Genomic DNA, 25,439 nt, shown 5'->3' on the forward strand with positions numbered 1-25,439 from the left:
AAACTTTGGCAAAGGGTAAAGTCTAAAAAACTGTTGTGTCCACAATGTTCGTAACAGATTTTAGTTTTGGGAAGAGAACTGTACTGAGATCAAATATATTATTGGAGAGAAAATGAGCAGAATGTCGGCAGGAAACCATCTCCTCCCGCTGCCCGCCACTGGGCTTCCTCTCATTACCATATTTGGTGGTGAGTGGAAACGCCAACCGGATGCCTCACATTTATACATCCGGTGAAACGTCTGGCTAGTTGTTCTATCTGTGGCAATATCGTATTTGGAGCTTGCGAACGGAAAAATGTTTACCATATTTTGTAAAAAAAATATTAATTCGACGAAAATAATGGATATGTTCAGTAAACTGACACATCTCTTTCAACAGGCGTTGGAGACCGTAAGTATTGGTTGACAAGCCCTTTTCGTACTCCACTTCCTGGATTTAACTTGCTGAATAGATACTGTATGATGCAAGCTAATTGGCTAGCAGCAGCTAACTTTACTTTTGACTTTGTCCCATATAAAGTTAGGCAACGGCTAATAGTTAACTATTTACAGGCCTAACATTTAGTTAAATGAAGCGCCAAATAACAAGTTGCAGTCTAATCCAACGCGTTAGCTAGCTAGCCAAGTAGTCAATACTAGTTAACAAGATGGTGGCAAGCTATCTAGATTAATTTATTTGGTGTAATATGCTTTTTGAATAATGCCAATGTTATTATGAAGTTGTGTATATGTGTTAATCATTCGGCAAGTATCTAACGTTAACTTGCTACCTTAAAACTACATATGCCATGGCGTCTGAAATGTTTGTTGATAAAGATTTCCAGCTATCCCATAGAGATAGATAGATTACTCATCTTTGTATCTCTGATATTATAGCGCCTGTGAAAGCAAGTAGGCAATTTTCTTCTTCACGATTGGCTGAACCCTCCTGATGACCCGGTTGGACATGACTCCAACATAGTCACCAGGAGAGATCAGCCAATGAAGTTGGAAGTCACAACCAGTTAACGGCATTAAAATAGTGGAAGCCCTCATTGGCTTTGGCCATGCTATTATAACTTTTTGGCCACTGTAGACCTCTAACATTCTCTATGGACAAGACTGACCTGACTCCATATTTGCTCAAGTGGAATTCCACAGACATATGATACCACATTCCATCAGTGGGCAACTTTCTTGGGGGATGGGTAGAGTGGCAAGCTCATACAAGACAGGACGAAGTGCAACTGATCAATGGAATATGTTTTGTGCTGGATAGGACATAATTATTTAGGCACACATTCTTTGAGCTGAATCATCTCATGTTTCCAATCTTCTATTTTCTAGAGGGAGCCATCAGTAAATTTATTGGACTCTTTCGTGGACCACTGGAAAGGGATAACCAATTATTACATTGAAACTACTGGTGAGATTGAGACACTGTTGAAATTAAGAAAATGTTGAATACCCCAGATGTGCCACCAAGCAAACTTGGCCTGAGTTACATTGCGAACTAACTTGTCGGCAGTAGGTCTATTTCCTTTTAATACTGCTGTCATATTCGGCATGTGTTCATAATGGCCTATGTTGAGAGTGCATTCAACTGTGATGCTTTTCCAGGTCAAACGAGGCCTGTAAAGCAGACAGACATCCCATGGCGATTGAAGCAGATGCTGGATATCTTAGTTTACGAAGAGGCCCAACAGGGGCAGGAGGAGATGGGCCCTTGTATGGAGTACCTCCTACAGCACAAACTGCTGGAGACCCTCTGCACCCTAGGCAAAGCACAGGTACCACACACACAGCAGGTGAAATGTTGTCATGTGTGGTACGTTTTGATAACCCTCTCTTCGACACTGATCTCTTCGTCCTACCAGTACCCCCCAGGAATGAACCAGCAGGTCCTGGTGTTCTTCTCCAAGATCCTGGTACAAATCCAAAAGCCAATGCTTCACATCCTCAATGTGTATAGGCCAGTCCAGGTAAGGAGTCATTTGTTCTGGTTATTGTTTGTCACTATGTTGTTGTCTATGGCTGTTGGAAATTTCATATACAGTCCATTCAGGAACTATTCAGACCCATTTTTCCACATTTTGTTACATTAGTCTTATTCAAAACAAAAAAAATCCTTCAATCTACAGACAATACCCCATAATGATTAAGCGAAAACAGGTTTTTAGCCATTTTTGGTTATGTATAAAAAAAGAAATACTTTATTTATATACAGTACCAGTCAAAAGTTTTATTTATGTTTACTGTTTTCTACATTGTAGAATAATAGTGAAGACATCATGTAGTAACCAAAAGAAATGTTAAACAGATCAAAATATATTTTATTTGAAATTCTTCAAAGTAGCCAGCTTTGAATTCTCTTGGCATTCTCTCACTCAACCAGTTTCATGAGGTAGTCACCTGGAATGCAATTCAATTAACAGGTGTGCTTTGTTAAGTTCATTTGTGGAATTTCTTTCCTCCTTAGAGTTTGAGCCAATCAGTTGTTGTGACAAGGTAGGGGTGGTATACAGAAGATAGCCCTATTTGGTAAAATACCAAGACCATATTATGACAAGAACGGCTCAAATAAGCAAAGAAAAACGACAGTCCATCATTATTTTAAGACATGAAGGTCAGTCAATCTAGGCGATTTCAAGAACATTGAACGTTTCACAAAAACATCAAACACTATAATGAAACTGGCTCTCATGAGGACCGCCACAGGAAAGGAAGACCCGGAGTTACCTCTGCTGCAGAGGATAAGTTCATTAGAGTTACCAGCCTCAGCAATTGCAGCCCAAATAAATGCTTCACAGAGTTCAAGTAACGGACACATCTCAACATTAACTGTTCAAAGGAGACTACATGAATCAGGCCTTCATGGCTGAATTGCTGCAAAGAAACCACTACTAAAGGACTCCAATAAGAATGAGATACTTGCTTGGGCCAAGAAGCACAAGCAATGGACATTAGACAGGTGGAAATCTGTCCTTTGGTGTGATGAGTCCAAATTTGAGATTTTTGGTTCCAACCACCGTGTCTTTGTGAGACGCAGAGTAGGTGAACGGATGATCTCTGGATATGTGGTTCCCACCGTGAATCATGGAGGAGGTGGTGTGATGGGGTGCTTCGGTGGTGACACTGGCAGTGATTTATTTAGATTTCAAGGCACACTTAACCAGCATGGCTACCACCGCATTCTGTGAAATACTATTATCTATCGTTCTCTTTATCAAGATAAAGTGATATTTTAAATGTGCTTTCCTTAACTGTAAAATTGTCCTCCCAAAATTCCTGACATTGCTCTCAACAGAAGCTGGTTCGTCTGTGTGGTCTTCCGGGATCGCAGACTGAGAAAGAGGAGGCTCAGTTAATGTTTGTGGTTTGCTCCAGGGTGAAACAAGATCCGTATGTTCTCAACTACATTTTAGAGGTACTTTAAAATTCAACCTTTTTGATTTGGTCGTGCATTTTCAAGCACTAAACATGTGTAGGCAAGGGGCATACTGAATAGTAGTACTAATGGTAGAAGTTCGAAAATTAAAAGTAGTGGTAGTGGTACTTTATCACGTCATTAGTTTGACAGAAGTTGACTAGATCTAGTTGATTTCATTGCATCATCTGAAGTAATAGCAATGTATGATTGATATATTTATTTTTTTAACACTGTTTTACTTGTCATGTAGATTAAAAAGGATAATCACTCCAAGAGGTCTATTTCTACCTCTGAGGATACAGAAAAAGAGAGAAGTGGAGAAACTGTGTCTTCCAATTACCCCACAGCTTCCAACCCTGCCTCCACCTCCAGTCCTCAACAGCACTCACCCACTGACTCTCCCTCAACTATTTTCCCAGCCAATGCAGGCCTCATCCATGTCTTGGTCCACTTGAGCAGAAGCCAGGTGTGTTCAGCAAGGACTATTTTACAAACCAATACATAATTCATGAATTTGAGGCTTGTAAATGAACACGCTATCAATAATTTGCCACGTTTTTCTTTGTCTCCTTGTTCAGAAAAGCAGAGTTGCACTGAAAGCCTTTGAGAGCTTGCTGCTCCTTGTCAGCATACCAAAGGAAGATACTGCAGTGTGCCTGGCTGAAAGCACCCCACTGTGTCAGCTACTAGCTGAGAGGTTGTGTGAGCTCTTCAGCCAGCTCCCGGCTACGCTGGAGCCTGCAGACATCCACAGTTTCCCCCAGACCCACTGGAAGTGAGTTTAGTGGCCCAGAGCATGCATGAGCCCTTACTGGCGAACAATGTGCTGAAAGCACAAAATACTCATGATTCTACAAGCCTCTCGTTCAGTTCACCACAAGGGGCTTATTGGCTCTGTAATTTGTGAAACTTGTAAAAGTGTGCATTAAACAATGTACATTTGGCATACAAATTAGAGGTCGACCAATTATGATTTTTCAACGCCGATACTGATTTATTGGAGGACAAAAAAAAGCCGATACCAATTAAATGGCCGATAAAGAAAAAAAAATATATATATATATATAAATAAATAAAAATATTGTTTTTAAATTTGTTTTTATTTGTAATAATGACAATTACAACAATACTGAATGAACACTTATTTTAACTTAATATAATACATTCATAAAATCAATTTAGCCTAAAATAAATAATTAAACGTTCAATTTGATTTAAATAATGCAAAAACAAAGTGTTGGAGAGGAAAGTAAAAGTGAAATATGTGCCATGTAAGAAAGCTAACGTTTAAGTTCCTTGCTCAGAACATGAGAACATATGAAAGCTGTTGGTTCCTTTTAACATGAGTCTTCAATATTCCCATGTAAGAAGTTTTAGGTTATAGTTATTATAGGGCTATTTCTCTCTATACAATTTGTATTTCATTTAACTTTGACTACTGGATGTTCTTATAGGCACTTTACTATTGCCAGTGTAACAGTATAGCTTCTGTACGTCTCCTCGCTCCTACCTGGGCTCGAACCAGGAACACAACAACAACCGCCACCCTCAAAGCAGCGTTACCCATGCAGAGCAAGGGGAACAACTACTCCAAGTTTTTGAGCGAGTGATGTTTGAAACACTATTAGCGCGCACCCCGCTAACTAGCCATTTCACATCACAGCGTTACACCAGCCTAATCTCGGGAGTTGATAGGCTTGAAGTCATAAACAGCAGAGCTGCTGGCAAAACGCACGATAGTGCTGTTTGAATAAATGCTTATGAGCCTGCTGGTGCCTACCATCGCTCAGTCAGACTGCTCTATCAAATCATAGACTTAATTATAACATAATAACACACAGAAATGCGAGCCATAGGTCATTAATATAGTCGAATCTGGAAACTATCATCTCGAAAACAAGAAATACGGGACCGTTCTATATTTTATCTAACGGGTGGCATCCATCAGTCTAAATATTCCTGTTACATTGCACAACCTTCAATGTTATGTCATAATTACGTAAAATTCTAGCAAATTAGTTAGCAATGAGCCAGACGGCCCAAACTGTTGCATATACCCTGACTCTGCGTGCAATGAACGCAAGAGAAGTGACACAATTTCAACTGGTTAATATTGCCTGCTAACCTGGATTTCTTCTAGCTAAATATGCAGGTTTAAAAATATATAGTTCTCGGTAATGATTTTAAGAAAGGCATTGTTGTTTATGGTTAGGTACACGTTGGAGCAACGACAGTCCTTTTTCGCAAATGCGCACTGCATCGATTACATTACATTTAAGTCATTTAGCAGACGCTCTTATCCAGAGCGACTTACAAATTGATTATATGCAACGCAGGACACGCTAGATAAACTACACTGCTCAAAAAAATAAAGGGAACACTTAAACAACACAATGTAACTCCAAGTCAATCACACTTCTGTGAAATCAAACTGTCCACTTAGGAAGCAACACTGATTGACAATACATTTCCCATGCTGTTGTGCAAATGGAAGAGACAACAGGTGGAAATTATAGACAATTAGCAAGACACCCCCAATAAAGGAGTGGTTCTGCAGGTGGTGACGACAGACCACTTCTCAGTTCCTATGCTTCCTGGCTGATGTTTTGGTCACTTTTGAATGCTGGCGGTGCTTTCACTCTAGTGGTAGCATGAAACGGAGTCTACAACCCACACAAGTGGCTCAGGTAGTGCAGCTCATCCAGGATGGCACATCAATGCGAGCTGTGGCAAGAAGGTTTGCTCTGTCTGTCAGCATAGTGTCCAGAGCATGGAGGCGCTACCAGTGTACATCAGAAGATGTGAGGAAGCCGTAGGAGGGCAACAACCCAGCAGCAGGACCGCTACCTCTGCCTTTGTGCAAGGAGGAGCCCTGCAAAATGACCTCCAGCAGGCCACAAATGTGCATGTGTCTGCACAAATGGTCAGAAACAGACTCCATGAGGGTGGTATGAGGGCCCGACGTCCACAGGTGGGGGTTGTGCTTACAGCCCAACACCGTGCAGGACGTTTGGCATTTGCCATAGAACACCAAGATTGGCAAATTCGCCACTGGTCCCCTGTGCTCTTCAGAGATGAAAGCAGGTTCACACTGAGCACATGTGACAGTCTGGAGATGCCGTGGAGAACGTTCTGCTGCCTGCAACATCCTCCAGCATGACCGGTTTGGCGGTGGGTCAGTCATGGTGTGGGGTGGCATTTCTTTGGAGGGGCCGCACAGCTCCATGTTGGAGGGGCCGCACACCTCCATGTGCTCGCCAGAGGTAGCCTGACTGCCATTAGGTACCGAGATGAGATCCTCAGACCCCTTGTGAGACCATATGCTGGTGCAGTTGGCCCTGGGTTCCTCCTAATGCAAGACAATGCTAGACCTCATGTGGCTGGAGTGTGTCAGCAGTTTCTGCAAGAGGAAGGCATTGATGCTATGGACTGGCCCGCCCGTTCGCCAAACCTGAATCCAATTGAGCACATCTGGGACATCATGTCTTGCTCCAATCCACCAACGCCACGTTGCACCACAGACTGTCCATCAGGAGCATGCCCAGGCGTTGTAGGGAGGTCATACAGGCACGTGGAGGCCACACACACACACTACTGAGCCTCATTTTGACTTGTTTTAAGGACATTACATCAAAGTTGGATCAACCTGTAGTGTGGTTTTCCACTTTAATTTTGAGTGTGACTCCAAATCCAGACCTCCATGGGTTGATAAATTTGATTTTCATTGATCATTTTTGTGTGATTTTGTTGTCAGCACATTCAACTATGTAAAGAAAAGTATTTAATAAGAATATTTCATTCATTCAGATCTAGGATGTTATTTTAGTGTTCCCTTTATTTTTTTTGAGCAGTGTAGTAATATCATCAACCATGTATAGTTATAACTATTGATTATGATTGATTAAGTTTAATGCTAGCTAGCAACTTACCTTGGCTTCTTACTGCATTCGCGTAACAGGTGGACTCCTCGTGAGGCAGGTGGTTAGAGCGTTGGACTAGTTATGAAAACTTGAAATTGGCCCTAATTAATCGGACATTCCGATTTAATCGGTCGACATCTAATACAAATAAGATTATTTCTTGGTACATTTTAAACAAGGTCTAGTTCTGACCGCAACCGGACTAAATTTTGAATGACTCGGAATGCATTGCTTGACTACCATATGGGTGATAAGTTCATTATCGTTCGAACTGCAGCACCCCAAATTATTTGTTCCTGAATTTGTTGAGCAGATGGGCTGTTTATGTTTTGGTTCTCCAAAGCTGTGTCCATCATAATGTTCAATAATCAATTAATTACATGAAATCTTGCACCATGTGATCAATTAGCAGTTCTAAATGTGGTAATTTTTTATTTTTTTTACTGTCTGTAGCATGATCTATTTTACCTGCACTCATATAGGACAGACAGTTGTTGTTCAGAATACGTCTCCAGAGACACCAGAGGTGCGCATATTATTCATGCTGTAGAATTCATTACAGCCAACAGGTCAAACAAACTGCTAAAATAAACAAGTCACTCAGTTTAATGATCATTTAATAAATGATTCATTTTTCTAAAATCAAACGTCATTTTCATTACACATTTTACAAATGTAAATCGTGGATCTATTTATCTGAAACTCACAATGAATGATTCAGTTGCTTTGCTTTCCTAAGTGTTGTCCACTTGATCCTGCCTTTTATTCCCATCTGACAGATCACTTTGTCCTGTCTTGCAGTTTTCAAATGCAACAACTGTAGTTTAGACATTTTTATGATCTAACTGCCCCACACTCCAAAATAATAAGGTTGATTATCGTCTATCAAAGTAATCAGACCAATTATTTTACAAATCGACTATAACTGCTTTGTTTTAAAGTCGTAAAGTAAAACTTTTGAACTTCTTCCATTACCACAAAAATACTTAGAGCTAAAGCAAGCCCCACAACCTTAATTGTACAGTTATCATCTTGTTTTGATTTAGTAATGGACCTGATGTCTTGTGCAGTGTTCCATTCTCTCAGAGCGGTATGCAGGAAAGCCAGTCATTTCCTGGTAGTGAGCACATGGAGAGCTTTTTCGCTTGGCTGGACTTCCTTGACCATCTGATGAGGGAGGCACCAAAGGTAAAAAATAAAATAATAATAATAATTAAAAAGCAGAAATACTTGACTATTTAATTAAGTTTCCACCAAGAGAGGATGTCGAGTGCATTATATTTGCTGTTTTTGTAGAGCCTCGCTGTGAGATTAGCCAAAGAAATTCACCATTGCTGGCTTGTCGGTGTTCTACAGCATGAGCTGCTCCAAATGTAAGTGACCCCCACTTACATTTTCTCCAATGGGGTTTTGTACATATACATGCATTCGGAAAGTATTCAGACCCTTTCACGTTTTCCACATTTTGTTACATTACAACCATATTCTAAAATGGATTACATATTTTTTTTTCTCATCAATCTACACACAATACCCCATAATGACAAATCAAATGTATTTTTTTTATTTTTTTTCTCAAATTATTATAATAAAAACATCACATTGACATAACTATCGAGACCCTTTACTCAGTACTTTGTTCAATCTTGGTTTCATCAGACCAGATAATCTTGTTTCTCATGGTCTGAGAGTCTTTAGGTGCCTTTTGGCAAACTCCAAGCGGGCTGGCATGTGCCTTTTACTGAAGTGTGTCTTCTGTCTGTCCACTCTACCATAAAGGCCTGATTGGTGGAGTGCTGCAGAGATGGTTGTCCTTCTGGAAATTTCTCACACCTCCAGAGGAAATCTGGAGCACTGTCATGAGTGACCATCGGCCAAGGCCCTGCTCCCCCGATTGCTCAGTTTGGCCGGGCGGCCAGCTCTAGGATCTGTCTTGGTGGTTTCAAACTTATTCCATTTAAGAATGGAGGCCACTGGTTTTGGGGACCTTCAATGCGGTAGAATTTATTTTGTACCCTTCCACAGATCTGTGCCTTGACACAATCCTGTCTCAGAGCTCTATGGACAATTCCTTCGATTTCATGGCTTGTTTTTTGCTCTGACATGTAGTGACAACTGTGGGACCATATATAGATAGGTGTGCCTTTCCAAATCATGTCCAATCAATTGAATTTACCACAGGTGGACTCAATGAAGTTGTAGAAAAATCTCAGGGATGTTCAATGGAAACAGGATGCACTTGAGCTCAATTTCGAGTCTCATAGCAACGGGTCTGAATACTTATGTCAATAAGGTATTTCTGTTTTTTTATTGTATGACGATTGATGGGGAAAAAGATTTCTTCCATTTTAGAAGGCTGTAACAAAATGTGGAAAAAGTCCATGGGTCTGAATACTTTCCGAAAGCACTGTACCTGGGACATATGGACTATTATTAAACAGTGGTTTGTGTTTTAGGTCTGAGATGGGCGTGCTGGTGAACACTGCGCTGCTGTGCTGCTCGGTGCGTCACATCCAATCCCCTGCCATGGTGGAAGAGCTGGTCTCGTTCCTCCTAGGCAGACAAACACAGAGTGAGCAGCGCTTGGACACAGAGAGTCATGTGCTGCGTTATCAACTTATAGAGCACTGTGACCACATCTCCGATGAGGTAAACCGAAGGTGCTGCTACTGTAGCCCTCAGTAAAGGCTGAACATGACTAAAGACGAGACAACTGGAGTTCACATCTCTCATGTTGCTACTATGAATATAGTTAAGCTATTTTTATTCCCTTATTCTTTGTTTGGCATACAACACTAAGGAAGTACCAGCGTTATTTCTGGTTTCTGCTGGTGACATGTGCTGTACTTTCTCTCTGCCTCCTAGATCAGTATCACTACTCTGCTCCTGTTTGAAGAGCTCCTACAGAAGCCTCACAGGGACATTCTCTTCAACCTGGTCCTGAGGAATCTGGAGAACCGCTGCTATGTGACACGCACTCTCGGGGGAGGGGATGATTGCAGGCATTTCACTGACACTGATCCCGTGGAGGAGAATGAGTGAGTTAACTCATCCAGAGGTAGAGCTCCAATGGACAGATGACCTCTCTGTAGGGGCTAATAAAAAATCAAGGTTGTTAGGAGCCATTGTAACATTGCAATTGTGTTAATTGCATAGTTAACCATGACTATGACTAGCTCATCATGACTATGAATAGTTAATGACAGACCAAATGGAGTATACAGTCATCAATACCACTCAGGCATGGCTTCTATACTATCCATATCTTTTTGTGTTCACCCTGTACCTGAACAGAGAACTAGAGGAGGACCCTTTCTTCACTGACATGTACGGCGAGGATGAATTCAACAGCTCAGAGCATCTAATGCATCGACCACAGCTCATCAGAGAACATCGCTGCAGTGGGCAAACTCAAGCATTGGACATTGTAAACAGGTGCCTTTAAACACAGAATGAAATCGAACACAGATACATTTCTCTATGCAGTTAATTTTATTACTGGTGGTTAATTGAGTCTAGGCACAACATTCATCCCCTCATTTGGGTCATAAAGAAAACTGATCAGACATCTCTCATGAAGGAACTACTTGTTGTATTTTAGCAGCTATAACTCACTTTACAGTTTTTAAACTTAACACTGTCGTTTTGTTTTGCAGTTTTCTGTGTTTGGTCCCTCAAGAAGCAAAAACCTCTCAACATGTCCAAGGTGCCCGATATGAAACTTATGTCCATGATGCTCATGAGCAGGTGAGCGGAGAACATCAAGTAGTGAAAGTCATTACCACGAGTAGCATAATTGCATAAATTGAGGTCTCAGATCTAACGCAAAACATCAGATTTTTTTTTTTTTTTTTTTACATCTAGTTTAAAGAGTGCACTGCATTCTTGCTCAATTGGGATTGGCCGGAGTCCCGCAAACCAACCGAGTTGTCTATATCCAGTTCTGACTTTTTCGAAGGCCACTTCCTCAAAGTTCTGTTTGACAGAATAGGCCGGATCCTTGAGCAGGTAGCCTTCAAGGGATTTATTTTGTTCATTGGTCCACTGTTGATACTATCCCAAAATGTTTTGCATGTCTGCATTCAAGCTCTCAAGATGGCGCACTTTCAGTACAACTGTGTTTTGTATATGGTACAATTATTGCATAGTCATCATAATACATTAGTGACCACCATGAGTGCTGTGTTTAGTCACAAACATCCCCTCACTTGTGATGTGTGTGTGTGTCTCTCTCTCTCTCTCTCTCTTAGCCCTATGAGCTGAATCTCCAGGTGACATCTGTGTTGTCCAGGCTGGCCGTGTTCCCTCACCCCCACCTCCATGAGTACCTGCTGGACCCCTACATCATCCTGGCCCCTGGAGCCCGCTCCCTGTTCTCTGTGCTCATCAGGGTGGGTGACCACTACACTCACCTCCTTCCTTGTCTTTGAGGTTTTACAGAGCTATAGTTTTCACAAATACATTCCTAATTATGTTTCCCCTGGTTTGACAGGTGATAGGAGAACTGATGCAGAGGATCGAGGTGATCCCAAACTTCACAGAGAAGCTTGTGCATGTCCGAAGGCAGCTGATGGGCCTGGATGGGGAGTCTGGGTAAGTGCCCATAGAGAAACAAAGTGCATTTGTTAAGTATTCAGACACCTTAACTTTTTCCACATTTTGTTACATTACAGCATTATTCTAAAATTAAATGTTTTTCCTTCATCTACACACTACCCATAATGACAAAGCAAAAACTGTTTTTTTATACCTTTTTTGCTAATTTATAAAAACTGATTACATTTTACGTAAGTAATTCAGACCCTTTACTCAGTACTTTGTTGAAGCAGCGATTACAGCCTCGAGTCTTCTTGGGTATGACGCTACAAGCTTGGCACACCTGTATTTGGGGAGTTTCTCCCATTTTTCAAAGTAGATCCTCAAGCTCTGTCAGGTTGGATGGGGAGTGTTGCTACACAGCTATTTTCAGGTCTGTCCAGAGATGTTCAATCAGGTTCAAGTCCGGACTTTGACTGTGCCACCCAAGGACATTCAGAGACTTGTCTCGAAGCTACTCCTGCGTTGTCTTTTCTGTGCTTAGGGTCGTTGTCCTGTTTGAAGGTGAACGTTCACCCCCTTCTGAGAACACTGGAGCAGGTTTTCATCAAGGATCTCTACTTTGCTCCGTTCATCTTTCCCTCTATCCTGACTAGTCTACTAGTCCCTGCTGCTGAAATACATCCACACAGCATGATGCTGCCACCATCATACTTCACCGTGGGGATGGTATTGGCCAGGTGATAAGCAGTGCCTGGTTTCTTCCAAATGTGACGATTGGCATTCAGGCCAGATAATCTTGTTTCTCATCGTCAGTCCTTTAAGTGTCTTTTGGCGAACTCTAAAGGCTGTCATGCGCCTTTTTACTGAGGCGTGGCTTCTGTCTGACGCCTCTACCATAAAAGCCTGATTGGTGGAGTGCTGCAGAGATGCTTGTCCTTCTGGAAGGTTCTCCCATCTCCAGAGGAACTCTGTCCTCTGTCAGTTACAACCGAGTTCTTGGTCACCTCCCTGACCAAGGCCCTTCTCCCAATTGCTCAGTTAGGCTGGGCTGGCCAGAGTCTTGGTGGTTCCAAACTTCTTCCATTTAACCTCTTGCGACGAGCAATCCCGTACCCGGGAGCGTAATTATAGCCTCAAGTTCATTACCATAACGCAACGTTAACTATTCATGACAATCTCAAATGAAGTAAATATATTGGCTCACATGCTTAGCCTTTTGTTAACAACACTGTCATCTCAGATTTTCTAAATATGCTTTAACCATAGCTACACAAGCATTTGTGTAAGAGTATTGATAGCTAGCCTAGCATTCAGCAGGCAACATTTTCACAAAAACAAGAAAAGCATTCAAATAAAATAATTTACCTTTGAAGAACTTTGGATGTTTTCAATGAGGAGACTCTGTTAGATAGCAAATGTTCAGTTTTTCCAAAAATATTATTTGTGTAGGAGAAATCGCTCCGTTTTGTTCATCACGTTTGGCTAAGAAAACCACATTCAAGTCATTACAACGCCAAACTTTTCCAAATTAACTCCATAATATCAACAAACATGGCAAACATTGTTTAGAATCAATCCTCAAGGTGTTTTTCACATATCTATTCGATGATAAATCATTCGTGGCAGTTGACTTTCTCTTCTGAACCAAATGGAAACGTGCATGCAGCTGGAGATTACGCAATAATTTCGACGGAGGACACCTGGTAAATGTAGTCTCTTGTCAATCTTCCAATGATATGCCTACATACGTCACAATGCTGCAGACACCTTGGGGAAATGACAGAAAGTGTAGGCTCATTCCTGGCGCATTCACAGCCATATAAGGAGACATTGGAACACAGCGCATTCAAAATCTGGGGCATTTCCTGTTTGAAATTTCATCTTGGTTTCTCCTGTAGCATCAGTTCTGTGGCACACACAGATATCTTTGCCGTTTTGGAAACGTCTGTTTTTCTTTCCAAAGCTGTCTTTCCCTATATGCATAGTCGAGCATCTTTTCATGACAAAATATCTTGTTTTAAAACAGGAACGTTTTTCATCCAAAAATGAAATACTGCCCCCAGAGTTTCAAGAGGTTAAGAATGGAGGCAGCTGTGTTCTTGGGGACCTTCAATGCTGCAGACAATTTGTTTCTGGTACCCTTCCCCAGATCTGTACCTCAACATATTCCTGTCTCGGAGCACTTGAGCTCAATTGAGTCTCATAAAGGGTCTGAATAAGTTTTATTTTTAGTACATTTACAAATGTCTAAACCTGTTTTCGCTGTGTGTAGATTGAGGACCTTTTTTTCGCTTAAAAAAATCAATTTTAGAATAAGAATAATGTAACAATGTGGAAAAGGGGTCTGAATACAGACTGTATAAATTAGTTGAAATTAATTATTTGGTAAGTGTGTGTGCGTTCTGAATGTGATGTAGTGGTTAACCTGATCACCATGCACGCTGAATTAAGTTATTTTCAATGCAATATGTGCGTAAAACACTTGTGCAATATAAAAAAGGTGTAAATGCCATTCATGTGCGTTGGCCGGCCACTACACCAATACATGTTTTTGTTATTCCTAATAACAAAAACCACCCTCCTGAGAAGCAGACTGAGGAAATGACAATGATTTTGTGTGGATCTTGCCTCCCCAGAGTGGATCACATGCCCCTGCTTAAGGGAGTGATCATCCTGGAGGAGTTTTGTAAGGAGCTGGCAGCCATTGCCTTTGTCAAACTTCCTCCCAACAACACAAACTTGCAGAACACAGACACCTTGTGAATCCTTGAACAGAACACTCAGTCAGATGGACGACACCAGTCACAGCTGCTTACTTCTGTTGGTTGCACGAGTAAACAAAGCCATAGATGACCGGAGGTACAAGGGCATTAATTGTTCTCCAAAGATGAAGCATTGGTACTTAAGAGAATAGCAAATGTGTAAGATTCATCTCCATTTTTAGGTTTATTGTAAATGTTTTGCTTTGAGTTTAGCTTATGTTAAATGACTATCTTAAGCAAATTATCACACCTGGAAGTAATGTATGCAGTCAATCAAATCAATGTAAAAGGTTGCGTTCCATCTTGTCTTTGTAACAGTTGCGTATATAAGATTGCTGTAGGCTATCCCTGGTTCCTGAGATATTAAAACATGTATTAGAATGAGGATTGAGCTGGTATTCATAGTGCTTATGTAGGATCATGTTCATTATGGACTAAACTGATCCTGGGTCAGCACTTCTAATGAAGCTTGATACATGATCATCTGGGCTGTGAGACTGGTTGGAACAACCTAAAAACTGTGCGTCATCCAGTTTAACTATTGATACTTTGTTTGCATGGCGATGAGTCCATCCTGGAGGCAGAACTGAGCGGTTTCCGCTAGATGGGCCAGGTACAAAGTCTAAATAAATTAATACCAAAAAGCAAATGTTTTAATACAAGGTTAGGTTTAAAAGATTTGTACTTTGTGGCTGTGCCAGCTAGCAACCACTCTGGAGTTGCTTCCAGAACAAGATTCACGACAAAAAACACTAACCTGTGCTTGCCTTTTCTCACATGTTATTTCTGTGTTGAGGTGATGTCTGGTGTCTTATGTGGACCAGGGTCACAACACATCGGTCTTAATACATTGTTTTAAACATCAATCTCTGTACAATCCTTTGTAAAGTATGATCATGCAACTTAACAATTGAGATGAGCCTCAAAGTATTTAGCTTGAATTTTAAATACTCAGCGACATGAGCAGCAGTACAAACAAATAATGCTGAGAGTATCTGCATTGAAGTTTGCGTCCCTCTCCTACAATGTGATAGCTGAAGAGATTATTTTTGCATCGTACTCTGTCAGAAGCCACAACATCATATTGCTGAGTCAACCTGTCATAACAGTAATTTGATTTTTCTGCCATGGGTATTAGATTTCATGTGGCTTATCTAAAATGGATCATATTAAGCTCATGATCATGATCGGTAGCTGAATGTCTTTTTTGAATAATAGCAGACTTGATTGAACGTTTGATCAAAAGGTTATAGACCCTATTCTGTATTGCAGTCCATTTTTCACAAATTATTTCTGAATTTTTTTTTGCAATCTTTTCCAGCAGTTTTCGGAATGGTGTGGCTGTTGCAACGCCAGGGTTGTGGGGTGATTTCCATGGGGGACTAGTACGAAAAAGTCCAAATGTGGTCAGTCGCTCTGGATTAGTGTTTTCTAAATGACAATTGATGTACAAATTGATAAACGTTGTAATGTCTGCTCTCAAAGGTACATATGTCTTTTGGCCGCTCATAGACAGGTACTTGCCCCACGTATTCCCAAAATCATCTTCAAGTAAATAGTGTATTGTTTTTGGAAAGTCATTTCACCACCACCTTAGTAGAGACTATGCACTGGAAGGAAGGACCCAGTAGTTATTCTCTGTTGAATCTTGTCTCTTAGCTGAGGATTCTCCACTTTGTACCACTGAAAACGAGGGCTCTCAATCAGTGGTGGTTGACTGGTGTGTGGCCCCTCCCCAGTGTGTTCCAAAGACACCACCGTGTTGAAGCAGAGTCCATCTGTCTTCCCAGTGACCCTTCCATTGTGCTGTAGTCCCAGGATTCCCCTTGTGTTGACGTTGAGGTCGTAGTAGGAGGAGGGCATGGCCTCTTGTACCAATGTGTTGGCCGCCCATGTGACTGTGTGGGTTTTCACAGATACGGCCACAGGGAGGTGCAGGTCCTTAATGTTGCCTAAAAGGAGCCAAAGCACCCCATCAGAGCTGCTGAAAGTGAGGAGAAGTCGCTGTACAACAACATGGCAGCACATGTCTATAGGGTGAGCCACAGGATGCCAGGGCTTCTTTCTGTATTTCAGGGCGGTATCGATGAGTCTGAGGATGTCACGACCCCTCAAGGTGAGTGGGGAGTCTTGGTCCCACCACTGAGCCTGGAGAGACTCTGCATCAGCCTCTGCCATCGTCTTCAGGGAGCCTCCTAAGGGAGGAAAATATGCAGGAACAGCAGTGAAAAGTAACTAATCAATGCTGCCGACTCCTGAGGAATACAAGAAGTTCAAAACTTGACAAATTGACTTGTTGGAAGTCACGTTGAAAGTCACTGAGCTCTTCAGTAAGGCCATTCTGCCAATGTTTGGCTAGGGAGATTGCATGGCTGTGTGCTTGGTTTTATACACCTGCAACAGGTGTGGCTGAAAGGTGTGTGTATATACCCACCCACTTATTCTTGAAGAATATAAGCTGAGCATAACTAAGCCTGCTATTTGTATGAAAAGCTGAAATACATGGATAAACTTTTACCTGTAATCTCCGCCAAGAAAACGAATCGGATCCACTGCGGCCCCTGTTCTTGGACCAGAACCAGGGTAATAGGTTTGCAGTCGAATCCAGCCTCTTCCTTCACTTCCCTTCTCATGGCCTCCACAATGCTCTCTCCCTCTTCCATACGGCCAGCTGGAAGGTACCACTGTTTGTAGCAATTCTCCTTGGCCTCCTGCACCATGAGCACCTCATTCTGCAAATACAGGTGACACACACAATAGGATGCACTTTGATGAAGTGTAATGAGATGTCTTTAAAAAAAAAGAATCATTTTAAAACAGTACCAGGAACTATTCATACCCCTTGCAGACCTTACTCCAGAATGACATTCCTGAGGGGGCATGTTAAATCCATGGGGAGCTCTAATAAAACAAGGTAGATTGGTTCTACTTCTGTTCAAATGTACAAACATTTATCTGTGCGGCATCGTGCATTTTGTCCCCCCCCACACCAAACACGATCATGACACGCAGGTTAAAATATCAAAACAAACTCAACCAATTATATTAATTTGGGGACAAGTCAAAAAGCATGTATGGCAATTTAGCTAGCTAATTTGCCCTGGGATAAACATTGTTGTTATTTTACCTGAAATGCACATAGTCCTCTACTCTGACAATTAATCCACACATAAAATGGTTTCTAGACATCTCTCTTCCTTCCAGGCCTTTTCTTCTCTTGACTTTATATTGTGATTGGCAACTTTTCATAAATTAGGTGCAATACCGCCACTGAAATCGTTCATCTCAGTCACCCACGTGGCTATAACCAATGAGATGGGAGAGGCAGGACTTGCAGTGCGATCTGTCAGAAATAGAACCAATTTCTATTTTAGCCCTTGGCAACACAGACGCTTACGAGCGCAATAATTGAACAGATTTCGAAATATATTTTGCAACGCTTGCGCACGTGAGTAGTGTGGTCAGCCTGTTTGTAGCGTCCAGTTGCTGGCTGGCAGTGGTTGCGATTTCCATTTGCAAGAATGTGCGAGCCACAAACTCTGCTTCCACTGGTTCAGTTTTGGTTAGATCCAACAATGGCTTGACCTTGTTCACATCCAAAAAGTCTCAGGATCCATGGGACAGATCTTCCACCAGTTGACTATTTCCTTCAATAAATCGTGATGACATTTCCCCCAGCACGTCATCCAAAGTACTGAAAAAAAGGTTTACACTCACTATCGTCTCCATAATCATGCTGACCCACTGCATTCAGCTACATACTCTTCCAGAGTTTCTCATCAGTCTCTGTTGTTTACTTGGAGCGGAGGTGCTCATGCCCTCCTGGCATGCCTCCCAAAGGTTTTCAAATTCATTGTCACACTGGAGTTTTTCAACGCACTTGGACAAGTTTGACACCGACATGCAGCTCAGTTGCTGTGTTCAGAAATGGAGCCCCAGAATTGAAAGTCATGTTAGCAATAAACTCAAAGTTTGGCTCTATCGCTGCTTACAATAAGCCTTGGCCTCAAGTCTCACATCTGTGCCATATACGTGAGTAGACTCGATTTTACAGAGCTGTTTACTTGATTTCACGGTCACTTGATTTCAAAATTACTGACACTGTGCCGAGGTGGCCAGAGCATCTCTGATCAAGTAGTCTTAAGTTTTCCCCAGTGTGCTGTGCAGCAGCCGTGGGTTTCCCAAATAAATTTGTACAGGGAGCTACACACATTGAAAAATGCATTCTGCCGCCTCAGTCGACCTAGCGTGCACCCCATTTCAAATGCAGTTGGTGATTTAAAGTTATCACATTTTGGCATTAAGTGATTCAATTGATCTTGCAATATTTTCTGCACAACCCCGAGTTTCACGGACATCACACTAACCCCGTCGTAGCATTGACTTAGACTATTTAATGCTGAGGCCAACATTTGTTAGCTCTGAGATAACAAGGTTAGTAGGTGATAAATCGTTTGCTTGTTGCCATTGGCAGCAACCGCTCTCGCACACTATTTGCGTCTACAGATCGAATAACAATAGAAATGTTAATCACATCCAGTTGGATCTTTGGTTCAATCTACTTTCAATGTATACCACAATTCACCAATTTCCTGACAATCTTGCGAGCTATGATTTCATTCTGAAGGTCATGATGTATTGTATTATGTGGAATTGTGCTAAATGATTTTGCAAGTTCCTTGCCTTTTCTCAAAAGTTACTGCTTCCTCCTCCTCAGTCAATCGCATCCAAACTCCTTCCCAAAGGATGCTCATTTACTGCAATAAACTCCCATGGTCCACAATCCCTGAAATAATTTATTAGCTGCTCAGTATTCACAGGAGTGGATTTCTTTCCATTGCGCTTCATGTTTCTCATAATCATGCATTTCACATGCTTTTTAAAGAGGTATGCTTCCCCGCCCTTTAGTGTTGTCATTGGCATGTTTCCAACTTGAGTAGCCAGTTTGAGTGAAGCTCTATCCAAATTAGTATTGGAGCTGAGGATAACAGCATCTGCCTTGCGGGAATATTCAAGCCACTCTGTTCTTGAACCAGGAGCTTTCTACTGAAAATGCGCGCTGTGTTAAGAAGCAGTGCGGCTTGGTTGGGTTGTGTATCGGAGGACGCATGACTTTCAACCTTGGTCTCTACTGAGCCCGTACGGGAGTTGTAGCGATGAGACAAGATGGTAGCTACTAAAAAAAACAACTGGGGAGAAAAAGGGGTAAAATTAAGAAAATAAAGATCGGTGAAGAATCCGGCTACGAACTAGTCCGTTTGTTACAACGTGGGGAAGCTCATGGGAGACTGTGTGGCCACATTACCATAACTATTTATATAATAGCCTCTCATGAGGTTTACATCTAATTGTTGTATAAGATGAATGAGTATGATACTGTTTAAAATTGTGTAATGTGATTTTGGACTAATGAAGGAAACTCCAATTCCCTTTTGAGTTTAACTAAATCAGAGGACCGCCCATGAGCCCAGTTAGTGTCAAGCATCCTGGGACAGCCCTTTTCTGCAATTCTGAATACAACCAACTTTGAGAAATTCTAATCAGACCATGTTTTCATCCATTACGAGGGGACAAAGGTTGCAGACCATTGCTGAATCTTTTAACCATACCACGTGATTAAACTCTTAGACTATCGATACCAACAGAATAAGAACAAGTCTTTGATATTAATTACTAGTCTGCAGCTAGGAATTCGGTATCATTGAACACGAAGAACGACAACCGCCAAAACATCCATTCTATAACGAAATGAATTAATGTCACTCTGAACAATCCACTCTAACCGCGTCAGAGAGAGAGGACAGAAACTAACTTTTCAACAAAGATCAAGACGACACACTGAGCGTAAATATATACATTGATTGCAATTGTTCGAGTGAGTGAGCGATCAGGTATAAAGGGTTAGCATTTCAATTGTTATAATTAACTGACTTCTTAGTCGACCCCCACTTCCCTTTTGTCTATCACGCCGCGATGCCGGTTTAGCCCACTAGGGCACTTTCTACCATTTCTTGTAAACATTTACTGTTTATGCATTTCTGTGAATTACTAATAAATAAATGATTTAAGACAATTGATATATGGATGACTCAGTGAACAATTTACAACGTTTGGAATGAGACTAACGTGAGGTAATGTAAATAATTCATCAGAAGACTATTGATCAGATATGAAAATATCTGAAAGGTTATATTGGGAAATTATAACCTTGTAATCTGAATATTTTCCTCGGTGCCCCGACTTCCTAGTTACTCAGTTACATGATTAATCATTTAGATCGCGTAATACTAATTATAGAGAATCTTTGATAAAAACGAAGTCTAAAATGTAATGATAGTAAAGACACAACATTTCCTTCCCCAGATATGCCTGATCACAATTCTCTCAGATCTATGGACAATTCCTTGGACTTCATGGTATAGTTTCTGCTCTGATGTGCACTGTGGGACTTTATATAGACAGGTGTGTCTTTCTAAGTCATGTCCAAACAATTGAATTGGCACAGGTAGACTCAGTTTGGTGTGACATCAAGGATTAAAGGAATATGGATGCACCTGAGCTCAATTTTGAGTTTCATAGCAAAGGGGCGTGAACACATCAAAACTTATGTCAATTATTTCTGTATTTCATTCTGTGTTAATTTCTAAACATGTTTTCACTGTCATTCTGGGGTATTGTGTGTAGATGGGTGAGAAATCTATTTTGAATTCAAGCTAAACACATTTTGTTGTTAAAGTCAAGGGGTATCAATTCCATCTGTACATTTATTTTAGACAAAGGCCACAGAAGTCTAATGTCCTTAGGCCATGTGGACTTCTGCATGATAGAATAGTAACGTGTCAGGTTAGTAAGTGACCTAATTAACTAACTTAGCTCTTTAGCTTGGTGAATTAATCCCTTATCCTTAGTTCATTGCGCACTACCTTTTCATTGAAGATGACAGCGCTGACGATGTAGGTTATCGTTTTCCTCAAGGCAACTGCTTGGACCTCTGCGGGTGCCGAATCGAACTCGTCGTTCACTTCTAGTCCTTCACCATTTAAAAGCTTTTCCACATCATTGTTCACATTCATAACTGCAGGTGACCCCACAGGACAAGCCTTGCCCCTGCAAAGAGATGCATAGAAAGTTGCACATCCCATCTATGCTCCCAACAATTTAATGGGTACATCTCAATCACCGTTTCAAAATGTTGGTTTATTCATAACATTTTTGGAGCATTTATTTTCAGTTAATCTTCTGTTAATCAATACCTCCAAACATTTTTGGGTGTGTCAGCCAATGCTTTTCACTGAATTATTGTAACATTAGGACATACACTGAGTATACCAAACATAAGGAACACCATAATATTGAGTTGTGCACCCCCCCACCCCCTTTTGCTCTCAGAACAGCCTCAATTCACTGGGGAATGGACTCTACAAGGTGTCAAGCATTTCACAGGGATGCTGGCCCATGTTGACCCCAATGCTTCCCACAGTTGTCAAGGTGGCTGGATTTCCTTTGGGTGGTGGACCATTCATGATACAATGGAAACTTAACCCAGCAGTGTTAGTTCGACACTCAAACCGTGCACCTACTACCCTACCCCGTTCAAAGGCACTAAATATTTTTCCTTGCCCCATTCTCAATGACCCACATTCTCAATTGTCTCTATTTTTTTTTACCTGTCCTCCCGTTCATCTACACTGATTTGAAGTGGATTTCATGAGTGACATCAAAAAGGGATCATAGCTTTCACCTGGTCAGTCTCATGGAAAGATCAGGTGTATACTCAGCAAGCTCAAGAAAAAAAGGTACATTTGTTTAGGTTGGTGACAGGTGTGTGTCAGTTGGCAGAAAGAGTCATGATACAGAATGTAAGCTAATGTTTAATGAATGAGGCATGACCCTATCTATAAACCATGCCCAAGTAAAGTAAGCTTACCAGCAGCACTTGCTACACTGATAGCCTACCGGCGGGTGCTTTTTCAAAGCTTATGTCAGATGCTCCGGTGAGTAATTGGCTCCAATGAGTAATTTGCTCAATATTAGGAGTTGAAATAAATTTGACATCAGCTAGCACTTTGTGGTACACACCTTCCACATTGTTCATTATTTTCCATAGAATGCATAGCCCCTTGTTGATAAATTATAGCCATAGAATAAAAGTGATAAACACATTTGCTGCTAGAAATCTGTTCAACATCCACTGCAGTAGCTGGCAAATTAAATAGATAGCTACAGTAGTAGCCATGGTAACCAAACACTTGCTAGTTGGGCTAACCAAACCATCAGTCCTAGCTTGCTATTATGAACATCTAATTCAACAATACCGATGTTTTCAATTAGACGTTTGCTTTAAAAAGCAGCTCAAACGAAATGTAAGAATGAACTATAGCCATTGAATTCTGCTGTGCCGATATACCATGCGTTATAGGGAAATAATGCACGCTCTAGAATGCCCTTCAAGCCAATAAGAAATGAGTATTCAACAATACCATGGTATAACATCCTATAACACACGCTATATTTGTATACTTCAATGGCTAGAGTTAATTCTTAATGTTCTATGTTTGAGCGGCGTTTGAAAAAGTCTAATTGAAAACATTATTGGCATTGTCGAATTTGATTGTCATTGGCAAGCTTGGACTGATCGATTGGTTAGCTCAACTAGCAAGTCTGTTTGGTTACCATGGGGACTACTTTAGCCATCTAGTAAACTTGCTATGTACTTCAGTGGATGTTGAACACATTTCTACTGTCAAATGTGTTAAATTACAGCCATGGTATTAAAGGGTATAATCAACTCGGGGCTCTATGTGTACTCTGGAAAATAATGCAACTCCATGGAAGGTCAGTTCCACTCCGCCAGCGGGTCTTAGAACGCACTTTCCATGTAGTTCATTATTTTCCATAGACTGAAAGAGATAATCAACGAGGGGATATGCAAACAATTAAGCAATAAGGCATCCTTGGGGGTTTGATATATGGCCAATATATCACGGCTAAAGGGCTGTTCTTACGCACAACAGATACAGCCCTTAACTGTGGTATATTGGCCATATCACAAAATCCCAAGATGCTTTATTGCTAATATAAACTGGTTACCAACGTAATTAGAGTAGTAAAAATAAATGTTTTGTCATACCCGTGGTATACCACGGCTCTCGGCCAATCAGCAGTCAGGGCTCGAACCACCCAGTTTATAATGAGACATTTCACTGGATGTATAAATGTGAAGCATCCGGTTGGCATTTCCACTCACTACCAAATATGGTGGTAAGAGGAAGCCCAGTGACCGGCAGTGGGAAAGGAGAAGATGGATTTTGGCCGAAATTCTGCGAATTTTCTCATCGACGAAACATTTGATCTCAACAGTTCCGTTTCCAAAACTATAATCGGTTACTAACAGAGTGGACTAAGTTTAGTAGATTTTACCCTTTGGCAATATCTGTACAAGGAAATATTTGTCAATGACATGTTAATTAATATTCAGTGTCTAAAATTTCGCATGCAAGTACCGCTTTTCCGGCGGCAAGTAGCCAGCCTGTCGCAGAGGGCCAGTATCCTAATTAAAGTTCACTGGTTCGAATACACGTGTGACAAGGTCAAAACTGTCGGCTTGAGCAAGTTACGTGACCCTGATTTCTCCAGGTGCGCCGTATTACTATGGATGCCCCTATAAAACACTACATTGTACCTATCTGGTATATTTAAAAACATATCGTAGGTGCGCTACTGTAATTAGGACAGCCATTCAGCATTGTTTTGATGTCGCTGTTGAATGGGTGTGCAAATTAACGTCTCGACATTACCAAAGTAACAATTAGAAATTACATTTGGTGGTATTTATACCAATTACCTTCACTGAAGTGACATCAACTTTGACCGTCGGACTCGGCTGGCGTGTTTACTTGACAGGTGAGCTCAGCTAATCTTACTAACATCGGCCTCTTTACGTCCTTGACTAGTTGAGAGGCTTTGATGTGTTGCAAGAAACGCTAATATTGAGTCTGTGCCTCAGACTTCAAGGCGGCACTCTACACTGGTTGGATATCCCGGTTTCGATTTGAACGAATCATGACCTATTGTTTTTTACAAAGGACCGCCCCAGCACTTTTCCAGCAAGCTCTTCCGGGATAACTCACACAGTAGCTAACAAGCACAGACGTTTGGAGTTCCGACATCGTTTGCGGTTAACATCATGCATAGTGCGCATAAATCATCACACACATTTCAAAACGTTATAACAACCCGTCTACGCTAAAACGAGTAACATATTAGACAACTGTAACCTGTGAAACGTTACAATCTTGTGGCTACCAAGTAGAAACTAATGTTAGTTAGCATAGCTAACGTTATTTAGCATTGTTCGGCCCATAGAAAGCCGAACAAAACTCGAAATTGGCTAGCTAAACAAATGTATTTAAGGCTGAACATTTCCGTACCCCACTGAAGAGTTAACCATTTTTCTTTCTTGGGAGTTCCTCTGTTTACATAGTATAGCAATACTGTGAGTCATCCATGCATTGTAGCTAGCTACTACTGTACCACCCATTTTTCTTCAGCACTAATTTAGGCAATGCATGTACATGAAATACCCTAAACAGTAATAGTAGATCATAGTCTGGCCCAAAAAGATCGGACTACAGAAAGTATCACCAACAAAACCAAAAGAGATAAGAATAAGTCAACAAAAAATGTCAATGTAATGCAACATTTACTAATGTAAATGTAAAGAAAACCAGGAGCATGTACAAAATTAACTTTATTTTACAGGATGATAATGCATGAAGCAAACATGGAATGACTGTAAAAGTGTACTCA

The 25,439-nt window shown here is 41.1% G+C and overlaps 2 protein-coding genes across 5 annotated transcripts; one reads left to right on the top strand and one right to left on the bottom strand.

Annotated features, from left to right (window-relative positions):
* The first annotated feature begins 223 nt into the window (after nucleotides 1-223).
* Nucleotides 224-15,496, top strand: fhip2b (FHF complex subunit HOOK interacting protein 2B). 3 transcript variants are annotated; one of them, XM_064974288.1, is made up of 17 exons: nucleotides 224-391; nucleotides 1,327-1,405; nucleotides 1,600-1,769; nucleotides 1,857-1,961; nucleotides 3,287-3,406; nucleotides 3,660-3,875; nucleotides 3,988-4,184; nucleotides 8,376-8,517; nucleotides 8,626-8,702; nucleotides 9,786-9,978; nucleotides 10,195-10,367; nucleotides 10,624-10,764; nucleotides 10,986-11,076; nucleotides 11,194-11,337; nucleotides 11,580-11,720; nucleotides 11,822-11,922; nucleotides 14,505-15,496. In XM_064974288.1, the coding sequence occupies exons 1-17, from the start codon at nucleotides 296-298 to the stop codon at nucleotides 14,629-14,631; spliced, it is 2,313 nt and encodes a 770-aa protein (XP_064830360.1). In that variant the 5' UTR covers nucleotides 224-295; the 3' UTR covers nucleotides 14,632-15,496. The 3 variants fall into 3 exon arrangements, with proteins under 3 accessions (XP_064830360.1, XP_064830367.1, XP_064830375.1); XM_064974295.1 differs by having other exon boundaries at nucleotides 8,400-8,517; XM_064974303.1 differs by lacking the exon at nucleotides 11,194-11,337.
* Nucleotides 15,262-24,652, bottom strand: nudt18 (nudix (nucleoside diphosphate linked moiety X)-type motif 18). Of its 2 annotated transcripts, XM_064974317.1 has the most exons (4): nucleotides 24,475-24,652; nucleotides 21,554-21,737; nucleotides 17,149-17,362; nucleotides 15,262-16,825 (listed from the first exon to the last, which is right to left on the bottom strand). In XM_064974317.1, exons 2-4 carry the CDS (start codon nucleotides 21,701-21,703, stop codon nucleotides 16,224-16,226), a joined length of 966 nt encoding a protein of 321 aa, XP_064830389.1. In that variant the 5' UTR covers nucleotides 21,704-21,737; nucleotides 24,475-24,652; the 3' UTR covers nucleotides 15,262-16,223. The 2 variants fall into 2 exon arrangements, with proteins under 2 accessions (XP_064830389.1, XP_064830397.1); XM_064974325.1 differs by lacking the exon at nucleotides 21,554-21,737.
* Nucleotides 24,653-25,439: the final 787 nt, after the last annotated feature.

The sequence above is a fragment of the Oncorhynchus masou genome, chromosome 1, assembly GCF_036934945.1.
Source record: "Oncorhynchus masou masou isolate Uvic2021 chromosome 1, UVic_Omas_1.1, whole genome shotgun sequence".
Taxonomy (NCBI): domain Eukaryota; kingdom Metazoa; phylum Chordata; class Actinopteri; order Salmoniformes; family Salmonidae; genus Oncorhynchus; species Oncorhynchus masou.

Coding starts and splice junctions, on each gene's coding strand:
- fhip2b (XM_064974288.1), top strand. CDS start 296: ATGTTTACCATATTTTGTAAAAAAAATATTAATTCGACGAAAATAATG. Junction 8,518..8,625: donor TGATGAGGGAGGCACCAAAG/GTAAAAAATAAA, acceptor CTGTTTTTGTAG/AGCCTCGCTGTGAGATTAGC. Junction 11,721..11,821: donor TGTTCTCTGTGCTCATCAGG/GTGGGTGACCAC, acceptor CTGGTTTGACAG/GTGATAGGAGAACTGATGCA.
- nudt18 (XM_064974317.1), bottom strand. CDS start 21,703: ATGAATGTGAACAATGATGTGGAAAAGCTTTTAAATGGTGAAGGACTA. Junction 17,363..21,553: donor CTGTCATCTTCAATGAAAAG/GTAGTGCGCAAT, acceptor CTGTATTTGCAG/AATGAGGTGCTCATGGTGCA. Junction 16,826..17,148: donor TTTCTTGGCGGAGATTACAG/GTAAAAGTTTAT, acceptor TTCCTCCCTTAG/GAGGCTCCCTGAAGACGATG.